The sequence below is a fragment of the Chlorocebus sabaeus genome, chromosome 1 (genome assembly GCF_047675955.1).
Source record: "Chlorocebus sabaeus isolate Y175 chromosome 1, mChlSab1.0.hap1, whole genome shotgun sequence".
Classification (NCBI taxonomy): domain Eukaryota; kingdom Metazoa; phylum Chordata; class Mammalia; order Primates; family Cercopithecidae; genus Chlorocebus; species Chlorocebus sabaeus.
Genome location: NC_132904.1, coordinates 16966892 through 16981903, shown reverse-complemented (window position 1 = coordinate 16981903; position 15012 = coordinate 16966892). Strand labels below are relative to the sequence as shown.

General features: G+C 41.1%; 1 protein-coding gene across 1 annotated transcript; it reads left to right on the top strand.

Moving 5' to 3' along the window:
- The first annotated feature begins 5761 nt into the window (after positions 1–5761).
- OR4B1 (olfactory receptor family 4 subfamily B member 1) lies at positions 5762–7457 on the top strand. The gene has a single exon (XM_007999022.3). It carries the CDS (start codon positions 6023–6025, stop codon positions 7004–7006), a length of 984 nt encoding a protein of 327 aa, XP_007997213.1. The 5' UTR covers positions 5762–6022; the 3' UTR covers positions 7007–7457.
- Positions 7458–15012: the final 7555 nt, after the last annotated feature.

Sequence of the window (15012 nt, the reverse complement as noted above, 5' to 3'; positions counted from 1 at the left end):
GTAATTTATCCACATCAACATAGGCTGTTCATTTTATGTAAGATCACAGGACCCAGGGAATTTTGTTGTGTGGAAGCAAGATTTACTTGTTCATTGGCAACAAAAATCAAGATCACTAGAAAGGAATCCCAGTGTCATGGAAAGAGCACTTATTGGTACCTCAGCAACTTGATCAGTAACTAATGAGTTGTGTAACTTTGAAAGGTCAATTAAATTCTCTGGCCCTTTGTTGCATCGTCTGAAAACTAAGGATATTGAATGAATGGTCTACAAATTTATTCAGCTCTAAAATTGCTTTGATTTCACCTGGTGCCTTAGCTAAGATGAAGTGGTTTAATCTACTGGGGTGCCTTCAATGCAGATGTAGAAGGTGAGTGGCAGATTCTTGTTCTGAAGAGGGGCCTCCTGTGCTCCAAGTCACACTCCTTCAGTCCTGTCAGCCCTGGACACCCCTCTGAATGATGAGCACTTGCCACGGAGGAAGAAAATTTTCCTCATCCTAAGGAGAAGGAGCCTCCCATTCCATTCTCTGTTCTAAGGCTGAATATTACCCAAGGAAGGTAGGTAATGCCCTATCCAGAAAGAGTTCTCAGGTTCACTGAGCATGAGTTAGAGGCGCCAAATCTCTGTATGATCTAGGGCGGTCACTTTCCCTCTCTTAGGCTCAGTTTCTGACTCTGTAGAAAGGAGAGGGCTGGACAGAATGTGTCTTAAAGTTCTTTCCGGCATTCACTTTCTGGGATTCCATGTAGTACCACTTGGGGGTCTGAGGCAGGTGGTGGGAAGGAGACCTTCTGATGTGGCTTTGTGCTCATAGCAATGGGTCTTCTAGGCTACCTCTCACTCACTGTTTTGTCCCTGTCAGATTTCTCTCATTGGGGCTTCACGTTAGAGGATAAAATTCTACCTGTTTAGCATTTAGATGATAATTTTCCTACCTAGGCTTTTACGTGTAATCCACGACCCCAGGGTGTGGGATTTATTTGGGAAAGTGCTGGAAGAAAAAGGAGGTAATTTGTTATCAAATAGCTGCCTTTCTCTTGGGGAAGGTGGAAACAGAAAGCAGAAAGAAATGTAAATAAATACCAGAAAATCTGAGCTAAGAAAAGCTACTATTTATGGAAAGCTTTCTATTTGCTGGGCAACCCTGTGAAGTACTTTATATATTTTATCTCACATCTAATTCTTGCAACAACTATGCCAAATATAACTTGCTACTCTATTGAAAAAAAAAACTGTTAATAAGGACACATGATAGGTGGGCGGTAGAGCTAAGAGTTGGCTCCCAATTTCAACACTCACCCTCTTTACCACTGCTTTAGACCAATTCCTGAGAAGAGTGAAAGGCAGCTTAGCCAGGGGTCCTTGCTTTGTTTATCTCTGTCCTTTACAGGACCCTGAACCTCGAACTGTCTCCTCCACTAAAAGGCAGGTCACTTGCCCTTCTGGATTCATCACCTCTGTGCTCTCACAATGACTTCATTAAGCCATCTGACATAATTGTATTAAGTTCCCCTAATAGGTTTTTTTGTTTGTTTTTAAAATGTATATCATGTGGCCCATTATGGTAACCTTCTCAGCATAAAGACTCGTGTGTGTGTGTGTGTGTGTGTGTGTGTGTGTGTAAGAGAGTTAGCATTTTAAGTGAGAACTGGGCTATTCATGTCCAAGTAACACTGGACAAACCAAAGAACAAAAAATGTCTTCTGGAAAACATAATGATGTTAGGGTCCTCCCCACTCAACTCATAGAAAATAATCTAGAAGTAGGTAAAGTATCTCAATTTCAGCATGTGCGGCTTTGACCCAGTGCAGTAAAATGTTTATTTCTGAAATAAAAATGATTCTACATTGTTCATAACTTTATATATTTGGTGAGAAAGAGTCTCAGGTAGGTTGTAAGAGGTCAACAGACTTAAAAGAAAATGTAGAGAGATAGCATTAAAGAATCTAGTTTTTTTCTTATCAATCTACTGGTTAATCAGTTTATCATCAATTACAAGTCTATATATATACTGTGCACCATCGATGAGATTGATGTTTAGGTGCTATGTGGACGTAATAAACTTCAACTGTTTTTCTAAAGACAAACAGGTGACCATAAAACCACAGTGAGAGAAAAGAAAAGAGGCTGTATGAAGATAAAGTGTGTGCTGCATTGTGTGCTTTCAACTGTAGGTGGTAGAAGAACTTCATTTATTCATTTAAAAATTCAATTAAATGAATATTTGCTGAGAAGTTATTTGGAGGATTTAGAGATGAATAAAGGCAGCAAAGAAGACAGATACAGAAACAGTAATTACAATAAAATATGCTAACTACTCCAGTAGAAATATGTAAAGAACATGGAAGAAGGCCGGGCATGGTGGCTCCCACCTGTAATCCTAGAGCGTTGGGAGGATCACCTGAAACCAGGAGTAGAGGCCAGCCTGGGCAACATAGTAAGATGCCATCTCTACAAAAAAATTAAAAAATGACCTGGGCCTGGTAGCACTTGTAGTCCTAGCTACTCAGGAGACCAAGGCAGGAGGATCCCTTAAGCCTAGGAGTTCAAGGTTACAGTGAGCTATGATCATGCCATTGCACTCCAGTCTGGTTGAAACAGTGATACCTTGTCTCAAAAAGAGTAAAACACAACAAAACATGGAAGAGGTGTTGCCTGGCAGTGCAGCGATGGGTGGTGTTTGACCTGAGTATTAAAACAAGAAGAAAAGTTAGTTAGAAAGTCAAGATATGCACACCAACCAAGCAGAGGGATTAGCTTATGCAAAAAGACAGTTTTTTTTAGAATGATACATCGTTCAGAATGGCTGGAGTACAAGCTCCAGTTAAGAGTGACGGCAGCTGAATCTAGAAAGGTGAACAAGCTCCAGTTCTTGGAGAGTCTTAATGTCATGCTGATGGTATTGGACTTAATCTTGTAGTCAGTGGAAAACCATTGCTAGAGTTCAAGTCAATGCATGACTTTATCAGATTTGCATTTTAGAAGTATAACAATCATAATAGCTTACATTCTTTGAGGGCTTGCTATGAGACGAATACTGTGTGCCTTCTTGCATTTAGCAGAAGGATGACTTAAACTGATTTCTAGAGTTGAGAGCAGAGATAAATGAATCAGTGTTGAAGTAACCAGAGAAAGCTTCCTAGACAGCAGACATCGTAGACTAGCTGGCACTTGGAAAGGGAGGCAAAAAGGGATGATACATCAGGTAATGTGAAAAGTAGGAAAGATGCCCCTGTGTTGGGGATCAACTTGTATTTATGAGAAGGTGAGGAGACCTCGAACTGAGATTGTGTGCAGTTTAGTGCCCAGTAATGTGGGTTTGAAGGGGGCTGTGGAAATCTTGTAGAGGTTTCTAAAAGTCAATTGGAAGAATTTAGGATGGATTGCCAGCCAATAGGGAGACAATGGCAACTTCTGAATGATTTGCAGGTACTGAGGAAAGATGAAGAATTTCTAACCTGAGTGTGCAGAATAGACTGGGATGAAGACTAGGGACTAGACTAGGAGCATGTAGATGTCTGTGGTCATCCTCACATGAGTTTATGTCCTGCTTGAAGATGGCAGCTGCAGGAAGACAGAGGAGGAAACTGGTGAAATCAACAGGACATAAAGATTGTGTAAATATGACAGGTGGAGGAGGCATGAATTAGACGTGACTCCGTGGTTTCAAGCCTGAGGGACGGGGAAAGTGATGGTGCTGCTATAAGGCCCAGTATGAGAGGGGTTTCTTCAGCTCACCTGCGCTGGGAGGGAATGACAGATTCCATAGCTCGATCTCACCAGCTGCATTGCTACCTCCCATCCAAATCCCTGCCCTGGGACAAAGTAGGAGAGGGGAATGCCTGAGTCTCACACTCTGCTCGGGATCCTACATGGTTTCTTGGTCTTACCTGATCCAGAAATGGTGGAAATGGAATATTCCCAATAACGTGGAGTTTCTAATGATGCTCCTGCTATTCACAGGGAGGGATTAGTAAATGAATTTGGCCAAATTTTGTATTGATCATGAGTTTCGATGCCATTTCTCCAAGGCCCTGGGGTGGCTAATCCCTTTCTCCTCTAGCTGAGGTGTGGTGGCTCTCCACTACCCTTATTTACATAGGCTTGGTTTCAGCCTATGTAACTCATAAGCTGTGTTTCTTTAGGCAAGTTACTAAACTTCTCTGAGACTCATTTCCCTGATCTATCAATTATCTACCTCAAAGAGGTACAGGAAGAATTAAATGAGGGGATGACTGTAGACCCTGAAAAAATGGCAGCAGCACCTGCAGTTGTGGTTGTTAGGAAGACGGTGACAATGAAGATGGTGAACATTTGGTAACCTCAATACTCACCATCTTCATCATCATCCTAACAACCACGTGACGGCAAACATCAGGTAACAAGATGCTCTAGTTCCTCCAGGCCACCAGACCCCTTCGCAGCCTTCTTGGGTTGTTTTTGATGCTTCCCTTATTTCCATTCCTCTGCACCAGTAAGAGGCCCCATCTTGCTTTCTCTCTCCCGTTCAGTTGTTTTCTCGGGTACCTCTTCTTTCTTTCCTTTTTTTTTTTTTTTTTTTAAACACCAGTTAATACTCCACTTCATCTCCAGTTTTAGCCAAGCACCTTACTGAGCATCTCTCAGCAGATTTTTACCTTGTGTTTCTCTTCAAATTTTCACGATGAGAGAAATTAGGGAGGAAAAGGTATTGAATCTATTTTCAAATGGAAGCACAAGTAGAAGAAGGAAAAGTAAGATGAATAAGAGACACTTCAAAATAATTTTATTTTATTTAATTTTTTTTGAGATGGAGTTTTTCTCTTGTCACCCAGGCTGGAGTGCAATGGTGAGATCTTGGCTCACTGCAGCCTCTGCCTCCTGGGTTCAAGCGGTTCTCCTGTCTCAGCCTCCTGAGTAGCTGGGATTACAGGCGCCTGCCAGCATGCCTGGTTAATTTTTGTATTTTTAGTAGAAATGGGGTTTTACCATGTTGGCCAGCCAATCTCGAACTCCTGACCTCAGTTGATCCATCTGCCTTGACCTCCCAAAGTGCTGGGATTACAGGCATGAGCCACTGCGCCAGGCCTGAGATACTTCAAAAGAGTTTTAAAAGCAGAGAAAATCTTGAAGGTTTTCTCTCCTTCATTTCATAAATGTGCTGTTTAATCATATGAAGTTACAAGCCTCTTGAGGCTAGAACCATATTCCATTCTCCTTTCCTATGTCCTGAGTTGCCTAGGCATGTGGTAGGTACTTAACAAAACCTTTGGTTCAAAGAATTGTATTAAAAGAAATCCTGCTGACAAAAATGTTTGCTAATGGCAAGCAAACTGGAAGACAGAAACAAGCAAAATGGTGATGTCCATCTATTATATTCAAACTATTGTTCCATAGGGAGCTATACTCCAAACAGCTTCTGCACGTTCACTTAGCTCTCAACTGCCAAAATTTTCTCAAAATGGTTGTAAAAATTCATGAAGCTATAGGACTGGGCGAAAACCATAGGGTCTAAAAGAATTCAGAAACTTACGTAGTTAATGTAAGGAAAACATCAAAGGTATTCTTTAAAATGGAGACATTTCAAGTACATTGGCATTTCTGGGGAATAAATAAATGGAGGAAACAAAAGAGTCAGGAGCAGAAGGTCACTATACAATCTCTAACACAAAGCCATGATCAGAGAACATGGAGACTAGGAGAAATGTTAGTAATTAATATAAATGGTTTTCATGCTGAAAGTGGTAATTTTTTTAGTGGGGTATACATGAAGTAATGTATGAGTTGGAGTACTATGATCTGGGAGGCTTGGCTAATTCACAAATTCTCTGAGCCTCAGTTTTCTTACTTGTTATATGGGGATCATAGAGTTTTTATGGGGTTACTTGACCAGTGTCTTGCATAGGGTAGGCTATTAAGCACCAAGTGAATAAACATTGACTATATAAATAAATAAACAAGTGAGTCAGAAAGTATACATGAAAGGGTTTTATTAACAGGCAAGTGCTAAACAAACATGAAGGATTAGTGTTAAGATTGCATGTGCTTTGTCACAGGGCTTTTCTCTGAGATCTGTCTTCTTCAAGTGGAATCCATGGCCAGTACAAGTAATGTGACTACGTTGATTTTCACCGGCCTTTTCCAGGATCCAGTGGTGCAGAGAGTGTGCTTGGTGGTGTTTCTCCCCGTGTACCTGACCACAGTGGTGGGCAACGGCCTCATCGTTCTGACGGTCAGTATGAGCAAGAGTCTGGATTCCCCCATGTACTTCTTCCTTAGCTACCTGTCCTTGGTGGAGATCAGTTACTCCTCCACTGTTGCCCCTAAATTCATCACAGACTTACTTGCCAAGATTAAAACCATCTCTCTGGAAGGTTGTCTGGCTCAGATATTCTTCTTCCACTTCTTTGGGGTTGCTGAGATCCTTTTGCTTGTGGTGATGGCCTATGATCGCTATGTGGCCATCTGCAAGCCTCTTCATTATATGAACATTATCAGTCGTCAACTGTGTCACCTTCTGGTGGCCGGTTCCTGGCTGGGGGGCTTTTGTCACTCTGTAATTCAGATTCTCGTCATCATCCAATTGCCCTTCTGTGGTCCTAATGTGATTGACCACTATTTCTGTGACCTGCAGCCTTTGTTCAAGCTTGCCTGCACCGACACCTTCATGGAGGGGGTTATTGTGTTTGCCAACAGTGGATTATTCTCTGTCTTCTCCTTCCTCATCTTGGTGTCCTCTTATATTGTCATTCTGGTCAACCTGAGGAACCATTCTGCGGAGGGGAGGCACAAAGCCCTCTCCACCTGTGCTTCCCACATCACAGTGGTCATCTTGTTTTTTGGACCTGCCATCTTCCTCTACATGCGACCCTCTTCCACTTTCACTGAAGATAAACTTGTGGCTGTATTCTACACGGTCATCACCCCCATGCTGAACCCCATCATTTACACACTCAGGAATGCAGAGGTGAAAATCGCCATAAGAAGATTGTGGAGCAAAAAGGAGAACTCAAGGAGGGAGTGAAAAAGAGCTGAGGGATGAAAAAGTGATACAAAATGTATGTCCGATTACTCTCTGTTCTTGAAATGGATTTTGATTTTAGTGGGATGTTCAAGAATGACAGAAACAAATATAAAGGCTTAATGATACTGCTGCTGTGGTTCTCCTTAGCAACCGAAGACACTCGCTATCTTGGTGTAATGTTTGAAGGACAGAGGGCAGATAGCAACAATATCATGGGCTTGGGTAATATGAAGCCTCAAACCAAGTGCAAATGCAAAGGAGAACGTGTGGACAAATGTTTTTTAGATTAAATCACTTCGTCCTGTTACCTCCTCCCTTCCTCACTTCTTTTCTTTCTCCCTTTTGCTCTTCCTCCTTCCTCCCTCCCTTCCTTCTTTTCTTCCTTCATTCTTTCTCCCCTCTTTGTTCAAACTCCCTCATGATAACAAACTCTATTTCATTAAAAAAGGAAACCAACCAGATGAATTATCAGGGAATATTTAGGAAGGAGGGCACCAATCTGATCTACAATGTTGATAAGTATGTCTTTGAAAATTACATCCAAGAAGGCCGGGCACGGTGGTTCATGCCTGTAATCCTGGCACTTTGGGAGGCCGAGGCAGGTGGATCACGAGGTCAGGAGTTCAAGATCAGCCTGGCCAAAATGGTGAAACCCTGTCTCTACTAAAAACTACAAAAATTAGCTGGGCATGGTGGCACGTGCCTGTGGTTCTAGCTACTTGGGAAGCTGAGGCAGAAGAATCTCTTGAACCCGGGAGGCGGAGCTTGCAGTGAGTCGCAATTGTGTCGCTGCACTCCAGCCTGGGCAACAGGGTGAGACTCGGTCTCAAAAAAAAAAAAAAAAAAAAAAAATTTCCAGGGACTACTTCTCTATTCTTTTTGGTTGGCTCTTGGTATCTTGTACCATAGACCGTCTGGCCATGAGCCCCAGAAAAGTCCCTGGAGCAATTTTACTTCTTGCGACATGTTTTTACAAGAGATAGTCCTTCAGTCTCTCTGGTCTTTCTCACAATGTCCAACATTTGTAAACAAAATAATGTCAAAAAGACATAATTCTACCTATCAATATGGAAAGATCAAGTCAAATATTTTCACAAATACAATGTTTCACAAAAACATTGTTAGTCTTATCCAGATGTGAAAAATACATAATGTTAGAAAATGCTTATTAGGCCTAACTTAAAGAATGAAGGGGAGGGTGATACTGTCCAAGCATGCTTCTACTCCAAACCTCTGTCCCTTGTTCTAAGTGACCATGAAAGGCCATTTCTTTTAATGCCTATTAGTATTTCTTGGGAAAGGGAGATGAGATAGTCTGTGTTGGCACTTTTGGTTAACTTCTCAGCATCTCCGCCTTACCCCATTGTTTCATATAATTGTACATAATTTATAGAATATCATAAAGTTGGCCCCTGTTGGCTTCAAAATTGCAGATATTGGCATTGAATTTGCATGACATCCTCCGCTTTTTCTTGAGAATCAGGTGAAATAATTCAGGCAGCTTCCCTAGCAGAGGGATGGAGTATCATGGGTGTGCTATAGATCTTAGGGCTTTTTCCTTTCTATTGTAGGCACTGGTTGAACACATAGGTAAATAGTGGTTTTAAAGGCACCAGCAAACTTTTCTCATTTCCCTTAGTGTTCCCATTAACGCTGTCCATAGACGACTATCATTAATCCCTGAGAAAATGCCGCTGCTTCTGCTTGGAATAACTTTACTTCCCTTTTCTGTATGACAAAATCATATACATTCTTCAAGACCTAGGTTCAAGTCATCTTCCCTATAAGACCTTCTCTGACTTCCCTCCTCTTTGGGTTGAATTTATGTCTCCTTTCCACAGTCATTTTTACATATTATTGCCCTATCACTTCAATTCTAATTATTTGATGTGTTTCTCTCTCAATAAACTGTAAGTTCTCAAGGGCAGGACTGTCCAGTGTCCCTTCTTTGCAGCTCTAAATATCATGCACATAGTTGATACCTTGTGCATGTGGAATACACAACCCTTTGGGCTCGTGCACAATCCTTGCTATATCAATTCTTACAGGTTCTTTCTGAACACTTTCATGGTGAGGAGCACATCTTCCTGTTGAAATTCTAAGAGCTCAGGCCCTGACATTTGTTAGGCTGTTCCAATTGCCTGTGAGCCACAACCCAAGATCCAAAGTATTTAACTTCCCTGAACAACTGTTTTTGTATAAATATAATGACTAACAATAACATGAACTTTGTAAGATTATTCTGGCTGGGCGCAGTGGCTCATGCCTGTAATCCCAGCACTTTGGGAGGCCAGAGCAGGTGGATCACTTGAGGTCAGGAGTTTGAGACTAGCGTGGCCAACATGGAGAAACCCCATCTCTACTAAAAATACAAAAATTAGCCAGATATGGTGGCATGTACCTGTAATCCCAGCTACTTGGGAGGCTGAGGCAGGAGAATCACTTGAATCCGGGGGATGTAGGTTCCAGTGAGCCAACATAGTGCCACTGCACTCCAGCTTGGGTGACAGAGCGAGACACCATCTCAAAAAAAAGAAAAAAAGGGATTATTCTGAATATTAAATCAGGTAATATACCTGAAAAGCTTTTAGAAAAGAACATGGTGATCAATAAATATTAGCCATCCTCATCTTCATCATTAAAACTGGTTACTAATTTTATTTTGTGTGATGACTACATCTCTACCCACACAATGATCATTCTGTCCTGTAGAGCTACTCAGAATAGGCCTTGATTCCACCCCAAAAGCGTTCAAGCATTCTAAGGTAGTTCAATAGACATTCTCTGTTGCACGCTGCATTGCTTCTCTGAACATAAACATTCTCTGTTAGACCATCTACCTGGCACATCATAGGTACTCACTTAGTATTTGTTAAATAGATGTTGACTGTAAAATAGCTTCCCTATACTTTTTTAGGCTAAATGCTTTCATATCTTGTTAATGTATATTTTAAAACATCTGCTCCCTAACTAAACACAGTGAAGGCACCCTTCCTTTCTCTTGATATCTTGCTTGTATTAAAGCAGGCTAGGACTTTAGGATGCAGGTTGTGGTAGAAGTCCCTTACTCATGGGTAGGCTTGGTTTCCTCTCTGAGAGCTGTGGATAGGACACCATCAGTGAACTCTGAGTGGCTGGATACTGCACAGGCAGATAATATCTACTCTAACTGAATCGTCAGAATTCTTAGGAATCATGTCACCTACCTCTCAACCCTCAAGAGAGTTGAGACTTAGATCTGTTGAGAGCTGATGACTCACTTTGTTCTGGCCTTGCTAAAGGAAGCACAGAAGTTAAAGGAAAACATTTTTTTCATTGTTTTATGAGACAGAGAATGTTGTAAAATTTTAAAGATGTCTTCTCAATTAACAAAAGTAGTATCGTCTAATTATACCACTTAGCACTGGAGAACATATAGTTAGCTCTTGGTCATTGATTTTATCACAACATCAAAAATGTGTTTTTAAGATAATCAATATAATATGCTTTCTTTAAAGAAAAATTAGTAGAGTGCTGTAAACTATTCAAATATACAATTTTGTATCCTCTGTCCATTAATTATTTGTATTCATTTAGGTATAGGTTTGACTGCATATAACAGGAAAAAAAGGAACTTTTAATGAGATAGAATTTAAAAAGTTCAGGGGCAGAAAGTCCAGCCCTGATGGAGATATTCTATATCTGTGCAGTTCAATATGGCAATGCTTCTGAGCATTATGGTATAGAGAAAAAATATGGTAGTGTCTGTAGAGCACTTGAAATATGGCAAGTGAGACCCACAAAGTGAATTTTTAATTTATTTACTTTTAATAAGTTAATCTCAATAGCCACATGTGGATGACATACTGGACAACACAGCTCTAGCAGTGCATTTCTATTCCAGGGGACAGGAAAAGAGAAAGGAGGGGGAAAACTGATCACTTTCCCTTTTAAGAGATTTTCCAAAGGTGCCATATAGCGCTTTTGCTTTCATATTGCTTGATAACAATTAGCAGCGTGGTGAAACTTAATTGCAAAGGGGGCAGGGAACTATAAGTTTTTTTTTTTTTTTGAGACAAAGTTTCTCTCTGTTGCCCAGGTGGAGTACAGTGGTGCCATCTCGGCTCACTGCAACCTCCCCCTCCTGGGTTTAAGCGATTCTCGTGCCTCAGCCTCCTGAGTAGCTGGCACCACAAATGTGTGCCACCATGTCCAGCTAATTTTTGTATTTTTAGTAGAGACAGGGTTTCACTATATTGGCCAGGCTGGTTTCGAACTCCTGGCCTCAAGTGATCCACCCCCCTCAGCCTCCCAAAATGTTAGAATTACAGGTGTGAGCCACCACACCTGGCCAACTATAATCTCTTATAGTGTGTGGAGTTGTGTTCAGTGAAAATTCAGGGTTCTGTTCTGTTCCTAAAGAGGAAGAGGAGAATGGCTGTAAGGATTGGCATAGAGTCTCAGGCACTTTACACAATTTCCATGTAATTAAAATTTTTTCATAAATGAGGTTTGCAATATCACAGAGTCTCATTGTTGCCTAATTCACTTAATTATTCACTCATTTCAGGACTTTTAAAGTCATTTAATAATTTACTCAACAAGACTCACTGAGCATATGTTACATGCCAGGTGTTGTTCTGGAGATGTGGTGGTACTTAAGACAGAGACCATTCCTGCCTTCATGGAGCTTGCACTCTAGGTAGACATTCTGTTTTCTGAAGCTGCTGTGGTCTGGATCAGCATTGCCAATAGAACTTTCCGTGATAATGGAAGTGTTCTTATTGTATGAATACACGCTAGTCCCTAGCCATGTGGCTACTGAGTCCTTGAAATATTTCTAATATGACTAAAAAACAAAATTTTAAATTTTAGTTAATTTTAATTAACTAAATAGATTTAAATAGTCACACATGAGCAGTGGCTACCAAACTGGGCAGCAAAAGTCTAGAGCACTTCAATGTTTACTTCTACTTCAAAATTGTAGCTCTTACTCAGGGTCAGCAGCAAGACTGCCCTTGTCCCTGGCACAGTGATGGCTCTGTGGCTTTAATTTCAGGCTTTCACTAGTCAGCTCTTCTAACTCACCCTCACATGGTCATTGGCTCACCACCCCTCACCCCAGTGAGGTGCCAAGGTGGCTGGAGAGAAGGGGCACAGTGCCAGCCCATGCCATTCTCAGTCCACCTTGCCCCTTTGTCTCTCCACCTGCACTTCAGGAATGAACTTCAGGCCTGTGTGACCTCCTGCCTCATGATTAGCAACTTCTTACAAGGACCTTTTGCATTATTTGACACAGCTGACTAGTCTCTCCTGGAAACTATACATCTTTGTTTCCATGATCCCATTCCCTCTCGGTTCCTTTCCTAGCACACTGGCCGCTCTTCTCAGTTCCCTTTGCCGATGCCTTCTTATTTCTCCAATTTCTAAGCATCTCTACCTGACCCAGGGCTTCATTTTCAAACCCCTGCCCTACCTACTCGAGGAGTTCCCATTGAGTCTCCCAGCTTTAAATAACACTCATGAGTTTATGACTCTCAAATTTATAGCTTCAGCCTGGACGTCCTCCCTGAACTGTGATGTATATACTCAACTGTCTACTCAACACCTCTGCTGGGAGTTTTGAAAGGTAACTTCACTTAATGTGTCTAAAAACAGAAGTATCTTCCCCACTCCCCTGCTTTTCCCACAGTCATTCCCAGCTCAGTAAATGCAACTCTGGTCCAATTGCTGAAGTCTAAAACCTTGGAGGTGTCCTTGATTTCTCTCTTTTTCTCACTCCTTGCAATAAAAGACCAGAAAATCTTGTTACTTCTACCTTCAAAATATGTCCAGAATCTGACTACCTCATAAAATCTTCACTGCTACCATGCTGGCTCAAGTCACAGTCATCTCTTGACTGGCTTATTGTAATGGTCTCATGACTAGTTTCATTGTATTTCCCACTTTACTTCATTCTTCTCAAGACAGCAGCCAGAGATCCTAGTAAGAGATGACCTTTCCTTACTACCTTATGTAAATAATATCCACCAGCTTTCCCCATCATACTCAATCTGTTTTATTCTTCTCTATAGAACCTATTATCTGATTTGCCTGTCAAGTTTTATTGGTTTACTCTCTGTCTCCATTTCCATTATGTGCTGGTGGGGATATGAAGGGTGCAACCTCCACAAGTCTAGGCACTTTGTTTCTTCACTGCCAAATCTTCAACACCTAGAACAGTGCTTGGCACTTAATAGGGCTCAATATTATTTGTTGAATGAATGAATGAATGGGCACATGACATCTCCTTCAGAAGAAATTCTCATCATATTACATGATTATGACCTACTTTCATCATTGATGGGGAGACTGAGGCACAGGGAGACTAAGTGATTTCTGTTTTTATTTTTATTGTTTTGAAGACAAGGTCTCATTCTGTTGCCCAGGCTGGAGTGCAGTGGCACAATCATAGCTCACTGCATCATTGAACTCTGGGGCTCAAGGGATCCTCCCACCTCAACCTCCTGAGTAACTAGGATTGCAGGCGCATGCTATCATGCCCAGCTAATTTTTTTTTTTTAACTTTTTTTTTTTTTTTTTTGTAGAGATGGGATCTCACTATGTTTCCCAGGCTGGTCTTGAACTCCTGGGCTCAAGTGATCCTCCTGCTTTGGCTTCCCAAAGTGTTGAGATTACAGGTGTGAGCCACTGTGTCTGGCCCCAGACCAAGTGACTGTATACGTGAATACATGAATGTTAGAATTGAAAGGCACAGTGAAGATAATCTAGACGAACTCCGTCATCTTATATAGAAGTGGAAATAGGGGAGGATGGAGAGGAGAAATGGCATGGTCATAGTTAACCACTGGACCCAAGCTAGCACTCAGGTATCCTGACTTCCTGTCCAGACCTCTTTTCTTCTCTATTTACTCTTGTATTTATTCTCAGTAGTCGAATCTGGGTAAAAAGTCCTCTTCATATCTTACCTACAACTTTCTTCTCTTACTACCTTGTTATTGGTTGCAAAAACTTTATGGGAATCTCATTAAACTAATTGAAACCGATTTCGTACTTTTCCTCAAGTTATTTGACAAAGTTTTACTCTAGAGAAGAGAAATTCCATGGGGAAGTCAGTCTCTTGACGATAGTATGTGGCTTACTTTGTTTTAAATAGTTCAAGGATCTTGACATTTAATCATAGCCCTTGGACTTTGAGTAGGGGGATAGGTTTTCTGCATCAAACAGGATTGGAGAATCTTTGGGTTTGCTGCTTCCTGTGGTGTTTGTTTATTTCTTAGATGTTCTAAATTCAAATATTAACCATGATACCGATCCCCTGAATTTTCCTTATTTGTGTGATTTATCTTAGACAGCATCTACTTTGTTTTCTAAAAGCCCTCAGGACCGTTGGTGATTTTTCCCTGGGGACAAAGTCTGATCATTGAATTGCAGTAGCAACCACCATCCAGTACCAATAGAAGGCAGCCTAATGTGGTTGGAAGAGCACAGGTTCTGAGTTAGTAATCTGGCAAATAACTAGTGTGTGGCCTTGAGAAGCACGTTAATCCTGCTCTGCCTCTGTTGCCTCATTGATAAACAGAGGAAGTTGGAGTAAAATCTCTCTACCTATGGTAGATTGTAATATTTTTCAGTTATGCTTTCTAACTGGTAATTCTATTTGAATTTTCTTATTGTAATAATGGTTTTCGTTTGACTTATATCTTTCTTCCCTAGGTTTACATATTAGGGATCTTGCTTGCAAGAAACAGAGGCCTGTTCAAACTAGCTTAGACAAAAAGGAGAATTTATTTGAGGAATAAGGGGCTGTTCCTGGTATCCAAGTACACATGGGCTGAATTAGGGATTAAAAAGTCAAGGATCAGGGATACTCTCTGCATCTCTGAGATGCCATGGTCTCCTTCTGTACTACTTTTCTTGCTCTAGAGTACTCATTTCTCAATGTTTAAAGGTTCAAGGATTTGTTAAACTTCAGCATGTGCCCTTACATGAGGAATCCTGACACACACTGATTTGTTTCCTTCTGT

Coding starts and splice junctions, on each gene's coding strand:
- OR4B1 (XM_007999022.3), top strand. CDS start 6,023: ATGTGCTTTGTCACAGGGCTTTTCTCTGAGATCTGTCTTCTTCAAGTG.